Source organism: Arachis ipaensis, chromosome B01 (assembly GCF_000816755.2).
Source record: "Arachis ipaensis cultivar K30076 chromosome B01, Araip1.1, whole genome shotgun sequence".
NCBI lineage: Eukaryota > Viridiplantae > Streptophyta > Magnoliopsida > Fabales > Fabaceae > Arachis > Arachis ipaensis.
In genome coordinates, this window is record NC_029785.2 from 93,370,820 (window position 1) to 93,393,661 (window position 22,842).

At 39.2% G+C, this 22,842-nt stretch overlaps 1 protein-coding gene across 1 annotated transcript; it reads left to right on the plus strand.

Moving 5' to 3' along the window:
- Window positions 17,209–17,601, plus strand: LOC107609271. Its single transcript, XM_016311160.1, has one exon. The coding sequence runs from the start codon at window positions 17,209–17,211 to the stop codon at window positions 17,599–17,601; it is 393 nt and encodes a 130-aa protein (XP_016166646.1).

The window sequence follows — 22,842 nt, forward strand, 5'->3', positions numbered from 1 at the left end:
CCTGCCACACTGCACCACCACCTTCTTCTTCTTCTTCTTCTTCTTCTTCTTCTTCTTCTTCTTCTTCTTCTTCTTCTTCTTCTTCTTCTTCTCTCATCGCTGCCGCCACCGGTCTTCATTACCGCCGCCGCTCTGCTCCTCGGGGAAAGGGGAAGGGAACGCGAAGGGAGAAGAGGGGGGAGGGGGGTTTCGGGAAGAAGAGGGGGAAGGGTCCTCGCCGCCGCCACCGGTCTTCACGGACGCTGCCACTCTTCGCTGCTGCCGTCACCGCTGCTCCTCGCCGGTTTCTGGTTTCTGGTTTCTTGTGGTTTCTGGTTTCTGGTTTCTTGTGGTTTCTTCTTCTTGTGGTTTCTTCTGGTTTCTGGTTTCTTGTTCATCTTGTACTTCTTTTTTAAATTTTTTAATTTATGTTGTTGCTAATTTTGGATCTAAAATTATAGTTGATGATTACTGAATTGTTTAATTTGAAATTTTTGTTGATTTGATTTTGATTGTTGCTGTTGGTGTTGCTGGATTGTTGGTGGTTATGGTGTAGCGATGGTGATGGTGATGATAATGCAGAGGGTTGATGATAATACAGAGGATGATTGCTGAATTGTTTAATTTGAAACTTTTGTTGATTTGATTTTGATTGTTGCTGTTGGTGTTGCTGAATTGTTGGTGGTTATGGTGTAGCGATGGTGATGGTGATGGTGATGATAATGCAGAGGGTAGTGGTGAAGGGGGAGAGACTTTTTAATTTTTGTTTAAGGGCAAAACTGTCCGAAAAATTTTATTTATGGACAAAATGACGGTTTTATAACATTTTATAACGTTGGGGATGATTTTAATAACAAAAAAAGGTCGGGGACAATTTTGATTTTCACCCTAGACCTTAGGGACGATTTTAGTATTTAACCCTTTTTTTTATTAGACATAATAATTTTTTGTCTATTTTATTTTTATTATATGTCAATATTTGTTATTGTTAACTTAACTTTGTACATACAAAGGAAAGTAAAATGAATAATGATGCTTTAAAATTTAAATTAAAATATTTTTTTAATACAAATATATTTTTTTTAAATAAGACATCTTTTGATTATATTAAAAATAATCTCTAATAATTTTATTAAACATTATTATTAAGTGAAATATATGTGTGTGTGTGTGTTTCGAGGGTTACCTGAAACGTTGATTTGGGCCTGAACGTGAGGTCCAGATCCTTTGTGGTGGCAGCGTCCGACCTCTTTGGTGCCGAGGTGCCGCCTGTTTGAGTTATTCGTGAGGAGGTGGAGGGTGGTACCTGCAAGAAACTCTGATGCTTAAGTTAGCAAGGGCTTTAGGCAGGTTTTTCGTAGATTAGAATGTGAATATACCTGAGCGGTGTTAGTGTATTTATAGTAGAGTAGATAACCACCCTTGTTGGAGTAGTTCCATCCTATATCTTATCTTATATCTTGGGAGCTATCTTTTGAAGGAGATAGAGATTTAGTCATGGCTTCTAGAAGCAGTAACCTGCCGCGTTGGATAAGTGGAGCTGGGCTCCTTGGTTGGTGTCTGATCTCTTCAAAGAGGTCGGGTGTGGGATGAGGGGCCACCTTCCAAAGTTGGTCCTTTCGTCCTTATTGGGCGTGGCTTTAGGTTTGGGCCAGGGTATGAACAGTGTCTCTTCTTGAGTCCCGACTTTTTTGTAAGTCGGGCTCAATATCTCTCTATCCCAATGGTCATTTTATTTTTAGTTCTTAAATTTACTTTATGTCATTTACTTTCTTACACTTTACATTTATGTCAATTACTTCTCTGCACTTTATTGCTTTCCTTTACTTTTGTTCAATTTACATTTCCTGTTGCTTATTACTCCAATATGAACCGTCTAACTAGGAAAATCAATCAACCATTGATTGCTTAATCCGTTAATCCTCATGGGATCGACCTCACTCTTTAGTGAGTTTTATTACTTGATATGACCCGATGCACTTGCCGGTAGTTATTAACGGAGAATTAATTTTTTTTTCGTTATCAAGCGTCGCTAGCCAAACTTTTAATCCCAACTTTGAAAACTATCGCAGGCCCTCTTGGTTGAAGAACGTAGCGCTCTTGGGTGAAGAACGTAGCTCCTCCCACACATACGCGTGGCCTTTCAAAAATACCACTTTCTCGCTGCCGCTTTCTCCACGCGTTCGCATGATCCTTCAGAAATGCCACTTCCACGCGTACGCGTCAGCCACGTGTACGCGTCGTTAGCCAAATTTTCTTGGGTGAAGAACGTAGCGCTCTTGAAGGCGAGCGTAGCGTTATCCTGGTCATATATGGTACTGCAGGAGAACGTAGCGCTCTTTGCAAGAAACGCAGCGCCAGAGGTGCTCCCATGTTTTCATCCTTTATTGTTCTTTTCACCTGAAATTCAAGCAAAACTTATTTCAAAGTAATGTCCCATAAATTCATCATATAGTTCATATAATTGCATCACTTGAATGAGATTTTACCAATTCTATGGTCCTTTTAGATAAGAGAAAGAGGTATATGACGTAAGTCATCAATACTTGCATCAATTCCAAGAGAAAGTGTCACACTAAGTTTGGTATGCCACTTATTTTTTTATGCAATGTATCCAGCAACACCACTTGTTTGTACAATCATAATGCCTTTGCTTCTTAGTCCTGCAGTGTTATCTTTAACCAAAGCTTGCTTAAATTCATGCACTCCTTATATTTTGTTTCTTTTTGACATTCATGATTAATCAAAGTCCCAGCACCACTATTCATACTTGTTGCTGCCGGCAAAGCACTCATTCCAAGTTGGTGATTGGAGGGAGGAAGTCTGCAAGAAAGGACAATAAGGGTGAAGATGAACTACAAAGGTTGTAAAATTCCTTTTCTTCTCATTTACTCCCAGTATACTTAATTGCAATCATGAATGTCCCTTGCTTTGAAGTTCTCTGTTCTAGTTTCTGTTCTATTTAGTTTCTTTTAGCTTAGTAATAAGCATGATTCACTCCTTCTCATAGCACCTTGCTTTTGCATTTGCTTGCACCCATTACACTTAAAATGCAAATCATTCTTTTGAAAGGAAAGTGTTGAGGAATTTTATCAATTTTGAGGCAAACAAAAGATTAAGAGAAATGGTCTGATTGTATGATTGTGTATTGAGATTTTATGTTTGTGAAAACTTGCATGGAAACTCATAGATAGGAATTAAAATTTGGAGAAGTGTTATAAAAATTCTCAAAAATCTATTGATCCAAGAAGCAGTAACAAAAGAAAACAAAAGAAAAAGAAAAAAAATAATAAGCCCAAGGCTCTGAGTATCAATTACTAGGAAGAAAAAGAAAGATACAAAAACTCAAAGAGTTATTATCCTAGTTACATGCTTATGGTGAAATTGTGTCAAAGAGAGAGGCCTGAGCGAGTAAATCCTAAGGGGTGCTTCATCATCTAATACCTTAACCCAACTGGGTTGGGAGTATTGATTGAAAACTTATCATAAAGGGCTGCTTTGAGACATGGCACCTAGAGTCGAGGCCAAAATGAATAAGTTCTGCTTCAAGGTGACAATCTATAAAGAGAATTCCATAATACCATCTGAATGGCACTCCTAAGATCTAAGACTTCTAATATGCAAGGACTAAGGAGCACTAGAACCCTTGCATAAGCATACAATTGGAGGTCACCTGATAAACCCCATTTTTAGGGTTTATCTTGTATTGATTTTAGGGGATTTTATCACCTTTTACCCACATTTATTCAATGAAAAAGCATGGTTTCATGATTCTCCCTTGAATTGTGCTTAAATGTGAAAATATGCTTTTAGACCATTAATTTGATGATTTTTATTCACCTTGATTCCACTAGATGCCTTGATTTGTTTATTAAGTGATTTCAGGTAGAAAAGGCTAGGAATGGATCAAAGGAGTGAAGAGGAAAGCATGCAAAATGGAGAACACATGAAAAAGCCAAAGATTTGGATATATTCATCCACACGAACGCGCACTGTATGCGCACGCGTGGATCGCAAAAATCTCGAGGGACGCGCACGCGTGCTGCACGCGTACGCGTCGGTGGCCGCACGTGATTTTTAGATAGAAAACGTGCCCAGCGATTTCTGAGAAGCTGTGGGTACGTGTCGGTGGCCGCACGTGATTTTTAAATAAAAAATGTGCCCAACAATTTCTGAGAAGCTGTGGGGCCCAATTTGCAACCAACTTTGGCGCCAAAGTGCTTTAAAGGACCAAGGATTGAAGGGAATTCACATCTTTTTCTCATTCATTCACATGAGGATTAGGATTAGTTAGTTTTAGAGAGAGAAGCTCTCACTTCTCTCTGGGATTAGAATTAGGATTAGGTTTAGGTCAATAATCTTAGATCTAGGATTCAATTCATGCTTTCATCTTCTTCTACCTCTCAATTCCTTGTTGTTACATTCATCATTCTTCTATTCTTTTGTTGTAATTTCCTTTATGTTGTTTCTGTGCTTTGTTGTAGATCTACTCTTGTTCCTTCTATTTTCTTTCAATTCAATTTGAGGTAATTCATAATAATTGTGTTCCTTTTGATTGTTGTTGTTAATTCTTTGTAATAATTGTTGTTAGATTCTATTCTTGTTGTCAATTTGCTATGTTTTCCTTTTTGTGCCTTCCAAGTGTTTGATGAAATGCTTGGTTGGATTAGAGTATAGATTTTTCTCCTCTTGGCTTAGGTAGAGTAATTAGTGACTCTTGAGTTATCTAATGCCTTTGTTGATTGAAGATTAGAAGTTGCTAGTTGATTTGAATGCCTCTATAGCTAGTCTTTCCTTAGGAGTTGATTAGGACTTGAGGAATTAAATTGATTCATCCACTTGACTTTCCTCCATGGTTAGAGGTTAACTAAGTGGGAGCAATAGACAATTTGTCATCACAATTGATAAGGATAGCTAGGATAGGACTTCTAATTCTCATCCCTTGCCAAGAGCTTTTTTAGTTGTTAGTTTATTTTCATTGCCATCTACTTTTCTTGTTTCTTATTTCAAAAACCCCAAAACATACCTCATAACCAATAACAAGTCACTTTATCACAATTTCTAGGGAGAACGACCCGATGTTTAAATACTTCGGTTTATAATTTTAGGGGTTTATTTTAGTGACAAATAAATTTTTGTATGAAAGGATTATTGTTTGGTTTAGAAACTATACTTGCAACGAGAATTCATTTGTGAAATTCTAAACCGTCAAAAATCCATTCATCAAAATGGCGCCGTTGTCGGGGAATTGCAATGGTGTTATGTTATTGGTTATTGTATATATGTGAATAGTGTGAATAGGTTTGTCTTTTGCTTGTTTTCAAGTTTTTGTTAGTTTTATTTTGCTTTTCCACTATGAATTCTCACTTTGGCTATGAGTTTGGTTCTCACTATGTTGTAGGAAATGTGGACTTTAATGATAACATGTACCAAGGATGGAACACTTCAAGATTGGAGGAGCCTCAAGGAATTGATCACTCCCATTGGCAACAACCTCCGAACACTTATAGGTATAATTCACATCCTAATACATGTCAATTCAATGGCTATGGTGACTCTTTTTGTGATAATCAAGTACCACCACCATATGCTTATGAACCTTGTCCTCAACATGAACCTCAACCATACTTACAAGCCTTTCTTCACCAAGCACCTTCCTATGATCCATATCCATCATATGACTAATCACCCATACCATATTCTTATAACCATTATGAGCAAGAACCTCTAGAACCACCACAACCCTATCATGATTATTACCAAGAACCACCTCAATACACATCATCTCCACACCATCACCAAGAAGAACCACCTTCCTACTATGAACCCTTTCTCCAAAATAATGAACCTTCCTATCCACCTCAAGCCCCAATAGATATTTCTCTCACCTTGCTACTTCAAGGACAAGCGGATATGCAAAGGAACACCCTAGAGTTTGTGACTAACTTGACCAAGATTGTGCATACTTTAGCCTACCAATGCTTGAACACTCAAGGTGCTTCCATAGCCACATGTGAAGAATCAATTGAAGATCATAGCATGAATGAGAGATTGGAAACTCCGGTGGAAAACGAGGAATGTTATTTTGTATTGGAGCAACTAGAGGAAGCCATGATTATTGAAGAAAAGGAAGAAGTGGTTGAAGATTTAGGAGACGTTGAAAGTCCATGGGAATGTAGCATCATGGAGCACTCTTCCAAGAAGCTTGATATTGATGTTGAGGAGGGTACGCAACCTCCAAGGCATATCATAGTTGGAGACTTGGAAGAGGTTTATCAAGAGATGGATTCAATCATGGACGAATTTCTATCTACAATTGAATCCTTTCCCATTGGACATGAAGTTGAAATTATAGAAGAATGTGCACAACCTCCTATACCCTTGGTGAGCAATGAAGAAGAGAATGAATCGGAAGAGAGCTACCAAAGGGAAAAGGTTGAAATTGAAGAAGCTTGCGAAGAGGTGGAGATAGTCAAGGAGGAGCACAAAAGAGTGGAGCTTGCAAGATCATTGGGACTACCCCTTCCTAAGTCACCATCCTACACAACATTCAAAGCTCTTTGTAGAGTTAAGAGTAGGAAAGAGTTGTGTAGTGGTTGGAAACATCACTCTAAGCTCATGACGGTTGCATGCTCAAAATTCAAGAGCAATGGTTGGTGTGGAACCGAATTGCATGGGTCTAGGAGAATGTTTGGATGCCTAATTGAGAATTCACAAACCTTGTCACCCGGATCTAACGATGGTAATCAACAACAAGATGAGTGCAAGAACAAGGTTTGGGACCCCGGAATTCAATTCTACAATCAACACTCTTGGGGTCTTGTTACTTGCTCGAGCTTACTTGAAAGCTTTATGTGCCTAATTTGGGATCCCGGTGGTCATTGGAGATGCAAACAATGGTGGGAATTCAAAGATGAATTCAAGCATAAGCCACCATAGCAAGGACCCCATCAAATGTCCAACTTAAAGACTTAAAATAAAAGTGCTAGGTGGGAGACACCCCACCATGGTAAAATCTTTTCATTTCTTTTTTTTGTACATATTGGTAAAAATAGTTTAATTTCATATTTTGATTGATTTGTTGTGTTTATTTGGTAGTTTGGTATGTTAAATAAGGTTTTAAGGTGTTTTGGTAGCTGTTTGGAGGTTTGGAATGCCTGGATTGGTGCAAAAACATAGAAAAATTTTGAAAAACAGAGAACCATCCACGCGTACGCACACCTTACCCGTACGCGTGCATCAAGCATCTTCGCCCATCCACGCGCACGTGCCATGCACGCGTACGCGTGGATACCAAATTTTCATTCCTCCATACATTAACCCGAGAGTTATACGAACGCTGCGCGCGCATTGTGCCTGAGGCACAAACGACCTCACGCGTACGCGTACATGACGCGTACGCGTCACTCTCCAAAAAAAACCCATCAACACGGACACGTCGCGTCCATTGCACCATCATCCACGCGTGCGCGCCATGCACGCGTACGCGTGGATGCTCCTCCCTTACTTCATACACTTCTTTTCTTCTCCTCTTTCCATTTCTTTCCTTCTTCTTTCTTCTTCCCTTCCCCTACCCCTCATTCAACACTTCCAAACACCTTCTATAACCAATTCTTGGGCTAGTAAGTTAATTACTTAGTTTAGTTTTCATTTTATTTTCTCTTTTTTCATTATAAGTGTTGGATTATAGATTTTGTTTACTATACACTGCTACCTCTTGTTGACAAAATGCTATTTTAGCATGAATGTTTTAGATGTTCATTGTTGGACGCTATTTTTGAGGTTGTATTTTGTTACTTGGTTTTGAGTTTTTCATGTTTGATATCTTTTCATACCAAGTGAATGACTTTACCTTCAAACTTTTCAAATTGTTTGAACTACATGATTTGGCCACCATGTAATTTGAATCTTATTCTTTGAGTAGGCAATGTCTTGTTGGATGTTATGTGATGGAACGTCCAAATGCACGGGTTCGGATTTCACAATGAAAATAAGATTCGTCCGTTGCAAGTATAGTCCAAACCCAACAATTGAGCATAAATCAAATAATAAAGTCAATACAAAACATAAACCGAGAGTAATAAAACCTCAGGTCGTTCTCCCTAGGAATGCAAATGAAATGTTACTTCTTTCTGTTATGAAGAGGGAAAAAGGGGTTTGAGATCAAAGAATGAAAGATTAAAAGAACTTAAGCAATAAAAGAACTTAAACAATGATCAAAATTGGAAATTGATGCAAGCAAGAGAAAATAGGGTCAAAACTAGTGAAAATGCTATAAATGCAATAAAGAGCCTTGACTTGGGCATGAGCATCCAAGGAATCATATCATTGCCATAACCACAACTATGGTAATTATCGTGAGTCAATCTCGCCTAGTCAACCCCAACCATCGAGGAGTAAGTCAAGCAAGCATAATTGACCTTAATCCATAAGTCCTAACCAACTTACCAAACTAGTTGATAAAAGGCTAGCGTCAATGGAAACAAGAGTCAACTAACTACCCAAGAGTTACCACTAAATGTCGGACATTATGACTCTAGTATCCTAGGAACTCAAACCACAAGCCAAGGTGGGAAAATCTACTCAAAATCTAGAGTTAGCATTTTTATAAACACCTTGTGTGCATAAAAGTAAGACATAGAGAATTGCAATGTAAATTGTAAAACTATAACCAACTATCAACAAAACCAAAAATAAACAAGCAATCAAACATAAAGGAAGCATGAAATGTAAAATTCATCATTCAAAACTCCAAGAAACACAAAATTGCAATATGAACAAAGTAACTTGAACCAAGAGAAATTGAAAGTAAAGTGCTTGAATTAAAGAGGAAATTGAGAGTACTTACAATTGATGAAGTAAAATCAAAATCAAAGCTTGCTATAAAATGCTACAATGAAAATTGATAAACCCTAAGAGAGCTTTCTATTCTACACTATTCCTACTCCTAATTACTATGAAAACTATGTAAAAATTGCTCTAATGCTTCCCTCCCTTTGATAAGTGTTGAAGCCTCCTTTATATAGCATGATGACAAGTCATCTTAGCCTAGTTTCACTAGTCTTTTTCTTTTGTTTTCAATTGATTTTATGCACTTTCTTGAGCCATAAGTAAGCCAATTGGGTAGAATTTCATGTTTCTTTTGATTCAATCAACCATGGATAAATTAATGCATTTTCATGAGATTTTGTGCTATAATTGTCATATATTATGAAAGAATAACAATCTCATGATTTGGAGCATAGCTTTGATGTACTTGGTTGATTGATGATAGGTGAAAAGAGCTTTGAAGAAGGTTGAAGAAAGAAGAAATGGCAAGGAGCAAGAGAGAACAAAAAGCTTGAGCCAAAGCTTGCCTCAAGCTTTAGCTCAAACTTTTGGAAGAGTTGAAAACACCCTGGATGGAGCAAAAGCTTGCGCCAATGTTTGCCTCAAGCTTTTTGGCAAACGTTGACACCACAAAACAAACACCCTGGAGGAAAAAGCTTGCGCCAACGTTTGCCTCAAGCTTTTTGGCAAACGTTGGCGCCACACCAACATACCCAGGGGAGAAAAAGCTTGCGCCAACGTTTGCCTCAAGCTTTTTGGCAAATGTTGGCGTCACACATGCATATAAGGAGATCCACGTTTGGCTTAAAGTTTGACCTCAAACTTTAGCTCAAACGTGGATAGCAGCAAAAGGGGGTGGCTGGTATAAAAAGCTTGAGCCAAAGTTTACCTCAAACTTTGACTCAAGCTTTTGTGCTTTATGTTCCGATTCACAATGGGTTTCTCTCCAACTCCAAGTGCAATCAACAGAGGCTTTTATCAACCCAATTCCATCAAGAGCAAAGGTCCAATTCAAGGCTTGAAGACCATTTGAAGAAAGTGTATAAATAGCTTAGGATTTAAGTTTTCCAGAAGCTTTTCCGTTTTAGTTTTTACTGAGTGATTTTGGGAGAGCTTTTGGTTAGGAGTTAATTTGAGATTCTGAGTCTTGGGGGAGGGGAATTGAATTTTCTTCCTCTTAATTTCCTTGTTTTCAATTTTATTCACACTTGTCTTGACTCTTGGATTGAAGAATTGAGGAAATTCTGTTTCAATCTCACATTGAGATCTTGTTTAATTTTCTGCATAATTGAATTTCTATTTCTGTTAATTGCTTCTTCTTCTACTATTTCTGCAATTTACTTTTCTTCATTTCCTTTGCAATTGTTCTTGCTGGATCTAGGAAGGCAGTGAGATCTAGACTTGGCTATCTAGTCTCTTGAGTCCTGAGATCTACAGCTTTCAATTTCACTTTCCTTGTTTCGTTGCTACACCAAGCTTATTTTCATTTTCATTCAAGATCCGGTTTAATTGAGTCCATCTGTTACATTTCTGTTTGTTAAATTTTACTTTCTCTTGTTTAATTCATGCAAATCCAAATCCCAATTCCCTTTACGATTCAAGTTATTTAAATTTCTTGCATCTTAAGATTCTGCAATTTAATTTCTTGTTCTTTAAGATTCAGCACTTTTATTTTCTGCCCTCTTTAATTTCTTGTCAATTGTCCCTCTCCCTTTTAAATTTCATGCAATTTAGCTTCTGTCAAATACAAACCGCTCAAATCAACTCTTGATTCGCTAGACTAAGTCATCCACTAAACAAAAATTGCTCAATCCTTCAATCCCTGTGGGATCGACCTCACTCCCGTGAGTTTTATTACTTGATGCGACCCGGTGCACTTGCCGGTTAGTTTCGTGTTGGATCGTTTTCCACACATCATAGCACTCCAAAATAGCATTTCAGCCTTCCAAAAATGAGCCAAGGGCCTCCAAATTTGTGCAGCACGTGCTTCATTAATGAATTCACGTGCAGGAACCTGTGCGGACGCACAGACGCGTGCATCCGCACACGCGGCTGAAAATCGACCCGTGCGTACGCACAGGTGTGTGCGTACACACACATGGGATATTCTTGTCTGTGCACGCGCACGCAGGGCTGTGCGCACGCACACTTGGCTGTGTGTGCTTTTCCTTATTTTCTTCATGTTTTCTCCCTTGTACATGCTTTCTTCCACTTTTGGCTATCCATTCTTGCCTTCAAGGCCTGAAATCACTCATAACCCATATCACGGTATTGAATGGCACAAAGGTGGGATTAAATTGCTCTATTAAAGTACAAAATTGCATGTTTTCACATCTAAGATCAAACTAGGGATTTGATGAGCGGATATTTTATACGCTTTTTGGGGTTAATTTTATATAGTTTTTAGTATGTTTTAGTTAGTTTTTAGTTTATTTTCATTAGTTTTTAGGAAAAATTCATATTTCTAGACTTTACTATGAGTTGTGTGTTTTTCTGTAATTTCATATATTTTTCTGGCTGAAATTGAGGGAGCTGAGCAAAAATCTGATCCAGGCTGAAAAAGGACTGCTGATGCTGTTGGATTCTGACCCCCTTGCACTCAAAGTGAATTTTCTGGAGCTATAGAACTCGAAATGGCATGCTTCCAATTGCGTTGGAAAGTAGACATCCAGGGCTTTCCAGAAATATATAATAGTCCATACTTTGCACAAGGATAGACGACGTAAACTGGTGTTCAACGCCAGTTCTCTGCCCAATTCTGACGTCCAGCGTCAGAAAAGGATCAAAAGCTGGAGTTGAACGCCCAAACTGGCACAAAAACTGGCGTTCAACTCCACAAATGGCCTCTGCACGTGAATTTCTTAAATCTTAGCCCTAGCACACACCAAGTGGGCCCCAGAAGTGGATCTCTACATCATCCATCATAGTTTACTCATTTTTTGTAAACCTAGGCTACTAGTTTAGTATTTAAACAACTTTTAGAGACTTATTTTAGAATCTCATGACATTTTAGATCTGAACTTCGTACCCTTTGACGGCATGAGTCTCTAAACTCCATTGTTGGGGGTGAGGAGCTCTGCTGTGTCTCGATGAATTAATGCAAGTATTTCTGTTTTCTATTCAAACACGCTTGTTCCTATCTAAGATGTTCATTCGTGCTTAACTGTGATGAAGGTGATGATCCGTGACACTCATGACCATTCTCAACCCATGAACGTGTGCCTGACAACCACCTCCGTTCTATATCAGATTGAATGAGTATCTCTTAGATCTCTTAATCAGAATCTTCGTGGTATAAGCTAGAATTGATGGCGGCATTCATGAGAATCCGGAAAGTCTAAACCTTGTCTGTGGTATTCCGAGTAGGATTCAAGGATTGAATGACTGTGACGAGCTTCAAACTCCTGAAGGCTGGGCGTTAGTGACAAACGCAAAGGAATCAAGGGATTCTATTCCAACCGGATCGAGAACCAACCGGTGATTAGCCGTGCTGTGACAGAGTGCGTGAGCGTAGTTTTCACTGGAAGGATGGAAGGTAGCCATTGACAACGGTGATCCACCAACACACAGCTTGCCATAGGAGGACGTGCGTGCGTGAACAAGAAGACAGAGGAAAGCAGAGATTCAGAAGATAAAGCATCTCCAAAACTCCAACATATTCTCCATTACTGCATAACAAGTAACCTTTAATCCATGCTCTTTTGTTTATTTACGATTCAACTGATAAACATAATTGACTTCCTGACTAAGATTTACAAGATAACCATAGATTGCTTCAAACCAACAATCTCCGTGGGATTCGACCCTTACTCACGTGAGGTATTACTTGGACGACCCAGTGCACTTGCTGGTCAGTGGTACGAGTTGTGAAAAGTGTGATTCACAATTTGTGCACCAGGATTAAACACAAAAGTATGCTATTTTGGTGCTTAAGTGTGAGTTAATGTGCTATAATCCACCCAATTTGAGTCAAAGTATACCATCAAATATGGACTCATCAACTCTCCCACACTTAAATAATAGCATGTCCTCATGCTAAACTAATAAGGAGAATGATCAAAGGGGTAATGAACTTATTAAATGCAACTACCTATATGCGGGTGAGTATGTAAATACTATCTATCTATCTATCTATCTATCTATCTATCTATCTATCTATCTATCTATCTATCTATCTATCTATGGTATCTATATGAAATTGGTGAAAACAAACAATCAAATTCTCAAGCAAGTATAGACAATTAGGGCAAAGCAGAGAATTAATCTAATGCATCCAAAATCTAAAGAATTGATTCACTCATCAAAATGAAGTAACTTGCATGATTACGCAATGAGAAGTATGGAAACATAGAGTTGAGTAATTGAACCCTCACTAGGTGTGTATGCACTCTAATCACTCGGTGTTTAGGGTTCCAATCACTCAAGTCTCTTCTAATCATGCTTTCAAGGGATTGCTTTTCATCTAACAATCAACACAAGTGATGCATGAATGCAGTTATCATGAGAACTTATTGGGGTTGTAATGGGGTTAGGGTAAAAGTGGGATAGATATGGCTAAGTAGACTAAAATGGTTTGAATCCTTGATTAGTTTAAGTATCCACATCAACCTATATCAATCAAATTAAAACCAAATGCAATCCTAACCTTCCATCAATTCTTTCTTACAAACACTCATGTATGGCTTATCATTCATATCACATATGCATTTCTCATTGATTTTCTTTCACTTAGGGGTAACTTTCATTCCCTTTTTATGATGATGATTATTTTTTTTTGAAAGTGAACTGCATACGGTTCTAGTAGCTCATACATGAGTGTACCCATTTCCCAAAGTTTTCAATGAAATACCCAAGTTGCACATTTTCTTTTACTACCAAAAGTTTTCCAAAAGATTCCCCCACACTTAAATGAGACACACTCCTCAACCTAAGCTAATCAAGGATACAATCTAAGATAATTCATGGTTTTCCGCTTAAGGTTGTGATGTGCTAAAATCAAGAACAATGGGGTAAATAAGGCTCAAAAGGGGTTAACAATGGTAGATGCAAGGGTAAGGCTATATGGGCAAAGTAAGCTTTTATCAAAGATGGCCTCAATCATGCTCAATGCAATTCAATACATCAATCAATGGAAATAAAGAATCAAGCAACAACAAGATTACAATCATAGAAGAGATATATCACACAATGAACAAAGTTAGTGGTTAAGATGCGTAACCACTCAATATAGCCCAAAAACTCACAAGGTATTTGTTCTTTACTCTTCTATGTTCCATAAAGAAATAATTCAAGCAAGTTTGAAAATGGTTTTCTCAATCAACTCAATAGAATTCCCTTGACAAAATTCTTGGAAAATTTGTTGTTTTTCACCAAAATTATTTCCTATATGTATGTATGATGTGATGGATGCAAGATTTTTTCAAAACTTGCTAGTTCTTTTCCTAATTTTTAATAAGCAAAAAGTAACATGAACAATTAGGATCAAGATAAACTAGGCATAGGCTATTCACATCATCCAGTCACAATCCATATCTATACTATATATCAAGCAATCTAAAGATGAAATGTATATATACCAAGACTAAAAATGCAATACTAAAGATGACTAAAAGCAACTAATATATATACCAAAAGTACTAAGCAGTATGGAAAAGTAAAGTACTATCAATATCCACAAAAGCATAATAAAACTGAAAGTAAACTAAATGAGAGTGTTCAGGAGAGAATATTTACACTCAAAAATAGAAGATCCTCCCTCACACTTAAATTATGCACTGTCCTCAGTGCCAAAGGAAACAATCGGGAGAGGTCAATCATGTGAAGCTCCACCGCCTGGCGGTGGTGGGTGGCGGTGACGCTGGTAGACAATAAGGGCGTTGGATGGCGGTGTGGTGGTCTGTGCTCTCGGCTCGGCTACAACTGCCGGCTCATCAACTCTAGACTCCTCGGCTCTCTGCTCCTCAGCACTTTCAACCACTACCTCCTCAGCTCTCTTAATTACTGCCTCCTTAACTATGGTCTCCTCAGGTCTCCGCTCAGGTGGCTGGACTACCTGGCCAGCTTCAGCTGCTGGGTCCTCAGATGCAGGCTCTTCGGCTTCAGGCTCTGGTGTATCCGGAGGAGGTGGCCCAGGGTCTCTACCCTCAAACTTTGCCACTATCCACTGGAAGCGGCGAGCGTTACGGCACTCGGATCGACGAAGGGCCTGAAGGATGTCCCGGCATAACTCATATGGCGTCGGAGGTTGGGGTACGGGTGCGGGTGCTGAAGGCTCTGCTGCTGTTAATGGAGGCTCAATGGTCTTCCTCTTCTTTTGGGGCGGCCCGTCATAGTCTCCGTATGGCAGATACGGCTGCTTACTGATGTAGACAGACGTCTGGTCATTTGGGCGTCTCTCTACACCAGATAAGGATGCTAATCTGGTGATCAGAGATGGGAAGGGAACGTTGAATTTCTGTTGTAGGTTCACCTTCATCATCGACTCTCTGATAAGGGGAAGAACAGAGATCCTCTTCCCCTCCAGAATAGCCCATAGTAACACTGCCACCCGGATCCTAATATGCGTGGCATGTGTGCTCAGAAGGATGTAATCAGCAATGATCTGCTGCCAGATCCTTGCCTCCGGGTTGAGGTCTATGCACACAATGCTCGCAAGGACAGGTTGCTCGCCCTTGCTGTATTCCCATGTAGCCTCAGGTTGGCCAATCTTTTTCAGGACTGCATCCAAAGAGATTTTGCCCGTGGTGACGTCTGTCATTATTTGAGTATAAGCGTCCCTACCCGGAGGAATATGCAGAATGTCCAAGAGGGCCTCTAAAGCAGTATTAGAGGTGTCCAAGGTGACACCTCTTAAGAAAACGGTTTGGGCATCCCTCTTGAGGAGATTGGCGTAAAATTCCTTGACCTGGTGTTCATTTACTTCCACCGGGTTGGATTTTATGAATCCCCAATGATAAAAATTAATTCTGTCCAGTATTGTATCCGCATATTTCTCGGGCAAGTTAAGCTTCCTCTCATAATGAAAGACGCACTTTTCTAACTTCTTATATTATTCTTGGGTCTCGGAATTGACGAAAGTATATGGATGGTCACTGGGAGGCATGGGAGGAGGGTGAGCCAAGGGGTTGGCTTTCTCCTTTCCCTTGCGAACCATCCTGAAAAAGATAAAAATAGAATACAGCTCAGGTGGACAAATAAAATCACAGAAAGAAGAAGGATATAATCAAACAATTCAATTAAGAGCCAATCATATAAACAAACATCAAGCAATGGGAAACATGTAATAACAACCCAAAGGTCTAAAAGAAAATGAGTTCCCATGATCAAGAAACCTAAGTAATAAAGGAATGAATGAACAAACAATGAAAGCATACATAGGACTTAGGTGTATCGTGTCTGTGAATTGAGTTTTGAAGAATTTGATTATTGCAATTGTGCTTGTAAAATGAGAAGAGTTTGCAAAAGAAATTAGCACAAAAGGCAAAAAAATCAAAGTCACAGTGAAAGAATTGCATATTCATGTTGAGACACAGAAAATGACCGCATGTACATAGCCTTTTGGCCAAAGCAGTGCTCGCTTGAAAAACAAGGTGCATTGCTCAAAAAGATAAAGGCACAGGTTGCTATATAGATTGTCATTGATGTTAAAAATACATGAACATGCACTTAATCAATTCACAGAACCGCATTATATGTACTACTGCAAAGGGTACCAAACAGGTTTCAAAAATTTAAGTTTAATGCATGTTTGGTGTCTAAGCAAAAGGGAATGAGCAGTATGTATATGTCGCAGCAATTCAGCAAGCTATGCACTTGCAAAATGCATCAAACAGAATAAGTTTCAGCTTGTAATTGTAGTTCGATGTGTAAGTATGAATAATCAAATAAGTGCTCAGCTAATGAAATGTAACATGTGTAGGAACAATGAACACCAACAGAAGAGGCAGGGCTGTAAATTGCTGGTTCAAAAAGGTGTTCAATTAGAAACACAAGTACATAAAACAATTCTTTGCAGGAGACAGCCACATTCAGCAGAAAAATTTGCACAGGTAAGAATTTAAGAATGCGTAATGGAAGGAAATTCGAAACTCTTGCTGATCAGGAAAAGTTACTAAATAAAAAAATTCCATTGAAGCATTACATCAAGCAAAATATGTGCAGAAATCAGCATCATCAATCATGTTTCATTATGCATTGCAGCATTCGAAACCAAGCAAAAATAATAGTATGGAGTCTCAGACTCAGTAGCATTATCCAGTTTCAGCAACATTCAGTAATACTCAGCCAGCATCACAGATTCAATCCAGAAATCACAAGTCATTTAACCTAAAATCACCTAGTAACTAGAACAGAAACTAAAGGCAGAATTAAAAAGAGGCAATAAAGTAAAGCAGAAAAGAAATGGAACAGGGGAGGAAGAACAGGGGTCAAACCTGTAATGTGAAGGAGAAGGGATTGGAGGAAGGTGAGGGCGGGACGGAGGGGGGTGCAGTGGCACAGGGGACCGCAACTGCTGGTGGTTGCTCGGCAGACAGAGAGGTGCGGCCTAGGGCTGGCGCAGAGCAGGGCAGCACGAAACAGGGAGAGGGGAAGAGCAATGTAGAAGAAAGAGAGAAGAAAAAGGAAGAGAGAGATGGAGGGAGGGAGAGAGGTGACGGCGGCGGGGCTGGGCGGTTGGTTGTGGGGTGGAGGGACGAAGGGGCTGAGAGGGAGGGTATGTATGGTAGTGGTATGGCTGGTGGGGGGGGGAGGTTAGGTATGAGAGAAGAAGAAGAAGGGGTTGGAGAAAAGTGAGGAAATGAAGCGCGAGCCCCTGATATTTTCGAGTTAACGTTTGAAAAGTGACCTGTGCGGACGCACAAGGTCGTGTGCGAACGCACACAGGGGACAAAGAGGGGGTATGCGCGCGCACAGAGCTGTGCGAGCGCTGCGAGCAGGAGGTGAAACGCAACCTGTGCGGGCGCACCCTAGTGTGCGGACGCACAGGGGAGAAAGAAAGGTTGGGTGCATACGCACATCTTGTGTGTGCGCTGCGACCTGGGGATGTTATTCAAGCTGTGCGGACGCACATAGGGTGTGCGCTTGCACAAGGGACTTTTTTTTTTCGAAAGGTGGATGTGTGCGACCGCACGCAGGGTGTGCGGACGCATAGGAGGAAAAAGAGTGTTGTGCACACACACAAGCCGTGCGTATGCTGCGAACAGAGGGGGCTTTTGGGGGTGTGTGTGCGCACACGGCTGTGCGGACGCACAGGGATGGGAAAACAGGGGGCCTGTGCGCACGCACAAGGCTGTGCGGACGCACAGGTCTCTGTTCATGCAACAAAAATTTTGGCTCAAAGGCACCAAAATTGACATTCCAAGCAGGTTTTCAAGTTCTAAAACAGCATAAACTCCCAAAAACACATTATTTTACCAGAACTACTCAACCAACATAAAAATAAAACAACCAAACAAGCAAACTAACCAATTATTCATGAAACAAAAGCTAAAAGAGAGAAGGTTAGAAAGATATTACCGTGGTGGGGTGTCTCCCACCTAGCACTTTGGTTTATAGTCCTAAGTTGGACTTGGTGAGGAGATCCTTGCTAGGGCGGTTTATGCTTCCATTCCTCCTTGAATCTCCAACCAAGTTTGCCATTGATTTGACCTCCGGGGTCCCAATTAGGTTGCATCAAACTCATAAGAGACTTCAAGCTAGTAGCGAGGATCCTTAAGTATTGATTCTTGAAATTGATGCCCGGATCCTACACTTGAGTTCTTCTATCACCACTGACATGCTTGTGCATTCCCCGGAATCTACTAAAGTGACTCTTGCACCAAAATTGAGCTCCAAATGTTGGATTGGCTCTATTGATGAACTTCCCATTTCTTAGCCAATCAACATTCTTCTCTTCACCATCCACTACTCCAAGAAAGGTTCGAAGTTGACTATCCATTTCTAAAACGGCATATTGATGTGGGCCTAGAAATCTTGTTGGAGAATTCTTCACCCACTCAATTCGCTCTTGCACAACTAACTTCACCTCTTGGCAACTAATATCTTCTTCAACCTCTTTTGAATCTTCTTCATCATCACTCAAGTCAAAGATTGGAGGTTGTGTGAAGTCCACATCAACATCTCCTTCCAAATCTAATAAAGGAGGTTCACGAAGGTTATAGAAGTAATTACCCAAGTTGGACAAAAAATCTTGAATGATGAAATCCTCTTGATCAATTCCTATCCACTCTTCATTTATCTCCTCTTGCACTTCATGTGGTGACTTGACATCTTCTTCTTGATTTTGCAACTCTTCTTGCACTCCGCACTTTTTACTTGGTTCCACACATTCATCCACTAGAGTTTGTTGCTCGTGGCGTGAACGCAATAAAGCTAAATGACCCAAAGCTTTTGCTAAGGTAGACATGACTTACTCTTGCTTCTTCCGGAACTCTTGTTGCTCTTGAATGAGCACGAAAAATACTTCTTGTGTGGCTTGATCCATATATGAAGATGAGGATTGAGGCGATGAAGGTTGACAATCAAACGCATGAGGGTAAGGGTTTTGTATGTAGTGAGGGGGTGGTGTGTAAGATTGGTGACTATAAAGGCAAATGTTTGGGTTCCATTGGGGTGCATTGTGGCAATGGTGTGAAAAGACATTAAGAAAATATAAACAAAAACAAACAAACAACCAAAAAGAGCTATTTACACTATTAACATATTTACAACAACCAAAAGATATAACACCGTTTGCATCCCTGGCAATGGCGCCAAATTTGATGGAATGTCCAAATGCACGGGTTCGGATTTCACAATGAAAATAGGATTCGTCCATTGCAAGTATAGTCCAAACCCAACAATTGAGCATCAATCAAATAATAAAGTCAATACAAAACATAAACTGAAAGTAATAAAACCTCGGGTCGTTCTCCCTAGGAATGCAAATGAAATGTTACTTCTTTCGGTTGTGAAGAGGGAAAAAGGATTTGAAATCAAAGAACAAAAGATTAAAAGAACTTAAGCAATAAAAGAACTTAAACAATGATCAAAATTGGAAATTGATGGAAGCAAGGGAAAATAGGGTCAAAACTAGTGAAAATACTATAAATGCAAGAAAGAGCCTTGACTTGGGCATGAGCATCCAAGGAATCCTATCATTGTCATAACCACAACTATGGTAATTATCGTGAGTCAATCTCGCCTAGTCAACCCCAACCATCGAGGAGTAAGTCAAGCAAGTATAATTGACCTTAATCCATAAGTCCCAACTAACTTACCAAACTAGTTGATAAAAGGCTAGCGTCAATGGAAACAAGAGTCAACTAACTACCCAAGAGTTACCACTAAATGTCGGACATTATGACTCTAGTATCCTAGGAACTCAAACCACAAGCCAAGGTGGGAAAATCTACTCAAAATCTAGAGTTGGCATTTTCACAAATACCTTGTGTGCATAAAAGTAAGACATGGAGAATTACAAAGTAAATTGTAAAACTATAACTAACTATCAACAAAACCAAACATAAACAAGCAATCAAACATAAAGGAAGCATGAAATGTAAAATTCATCAAACAAAACTCCAAGAAACACAAAATTTTAATATGAATAAAGTAACTTGAACCAAGAGAAATTGAAAGTAAAAGTGCTTGAATCAAAGAGGAAATTGAGAGTACTTACAATTGATGAAGTAAAATCAAAATCAAAGCTTGCTATAAAATGCTACAATGGAAATTGATAAACCCTAAGAGAGCTTTCTATTCTACACTACTCCTACTCCTAATTACTATGAAAACTATGTAAAAATTGCTCTAATGATTTCCTCCCTTTGATAAGTGTTGAAGCCTCCTTTATATAGTACTCCAAAATAGCATTTCAGCCTTCCAAAAATGAGCCAAGGGCCTCCAAATTCGCGCAGCACGTGCTTCATTAATGAATTCACGTGCAGGGACCTGTGTGGACGCACACGACGCACAGACGCATGCGTCCGCACACGCGGCTGAAAATCGACCCGTGCGTACACACAGGTGTGTGCATACGCACACATGGATATTCTTGTCCGTGCGCGCGCACGCAGGGCTGTGCGCACAAACACTTTGCTGTGTGTGCTTTTCCTTATTTTCTTCATGTTTTCTCCCTTGTACATGCTTTCTTCCACTTTTGGCTATCCATTCTTGCCTTCAAGGCCTGAAATCACTTACAACCCATATCACGGCATCGAATGGCACAAAGGTGGGATTAAATTGCTCTATTAAAGCACAAAATTGTATGTTTTCACATTTAAGATCAAACTAGGGATTAAACACAAAAGTATGCTATTTTGGTGCTTAAGTGTGAGTTCATGTGCTAGAATCCACTCAAATTGACTCAAAATATACCATCAAATATGGACTCATCATTATGCATTTACCTTAATGCATTTTGCTTCTTGATCATATGCATCCATATGCTTATGGCTTGAATACTTTTGTGCTTCTTTATAGTTTGTCTCAACTTACAAGCCTACTTAAAGTATTTCAAGCACATTAGGATGAGTGAAGTGCATGCTTCTTTGTGACATCATTTTTATGCAAGTGTGTGTTCAAGACCGCATGTATCTTAGAATTCACACACCTATCTTTCGTTAATGTCACACTAATTCACTCACTCAATTCTAGTGATTTACCTCATTCCAACAATGTATGCTTCCTTGCTCTATATTTTCTTATCTCATGGTTTTATTTTCTGTTTTTCATGATCGATGCACCGCAAGCAAAAACGGAAGCGGAAGAAAAGAACACGCAGCAACCAGTTGATCTACCAACTGAAGGTGGCAATCCAGAAAGTCGCCGTACCCCCTTGCTCATCTTTGAGTGCACCGAGGACGGTGCAAACTTTTAAGTGTGGGGAGGTTGTCCATTTTGACGAATGGACTTTTGCTAGTAAAGAATTTCATAAAAATAATCACGTTGTAAGTATAGTTTCTAAACCAGTAAAGAATCCTTTCGTACAAAAGTTTGGTTGTCACAAGTAACAAAACCCAATAAAATTTATAACTGAAGTATTTAAACCTCAGGTCGTCTTCTCAAGGAATTGTAGGGAAGTATGATTTATTATTGGTTATGGAAAAGGGTATCGTTTGGGTTTTTTTGAAATAGAGAACAAGAATTTAAATGGCAAGAAAAATAAATTAATGATTAGAAAAACTCTTGGCAAGGTATGAGAACTGAAAATCCCATCCTAGTTATCCTTATCAGGTGTGATGAGAATTGTTTATTGCTCCTACTTAGTTAACCCTTACTAAATAAAGGAAAGTCAAGTGGACTAATCAATTTGATTCCTCAAGTCCTAGTCAACTCCTATGGAAAGACTAGCTTTAGAGGGATCTAAATCAACCAGCAAGAATTTCAATTTTCAATCAACAGCTGAGTTTGACAACTCAAGTGTCACCAATTACTCAACCAAAGCCAAAAGAGAGAAAAATATAAATTATTTATATCATAAATGGAAGAAAGCAATCATAAATCTGAAATACCTCAAATTGCATTAAATAGAATATTCAAATCTAACATGAAGAGTTCATAAGCCAATTTGGCTAAGTAATTACCAAGTGAAATAGAGAAACCAAAGCATTAGAATAAATAAAAGTAGAAGAGAAACATAAATTAAAGGAACATTGAACCTGGAACTTGAGAAGAAGTAATCCTAAAACTAAGAGAAATCCTAATCCTAAAACCTAAGAGAGAAGAGAGAGCCTCTCTCTCTCTCTAAAACTACATATAAAACCTAAAATTGTGAATTATGAATGTTGTTTTTATGAATAAATGGATTCTCCCACTTTATAGCCTCTAATATGTGTTTTCTGGGCCGAAAACTGGGCCAGAAACAGCCCAGAAATCGCTGGGAACGAATTCTGCCACGCTGATTTTCTGCAGAACGACGCATACGCGTGAATCACATGTGCGCGTCATCTATCCTCAGAACAACTATGACAAATTATATATCATTTTGAAGCCCCGGATGTTAGCTTTCCAACGCAACTAGAACTGTCTCATTTGGACCTCTGTAGCTCAAGT

What these genes read in the sequence shown, in the direction of transcription:
- LOC107609271 (XM_016311160.1), top strand. Translation starts at nt 17,209, where the DNA reads ATGGAACAGGGGAGGAAGAACAGGGGTCAAACCTGTAATGTGAAGGAG.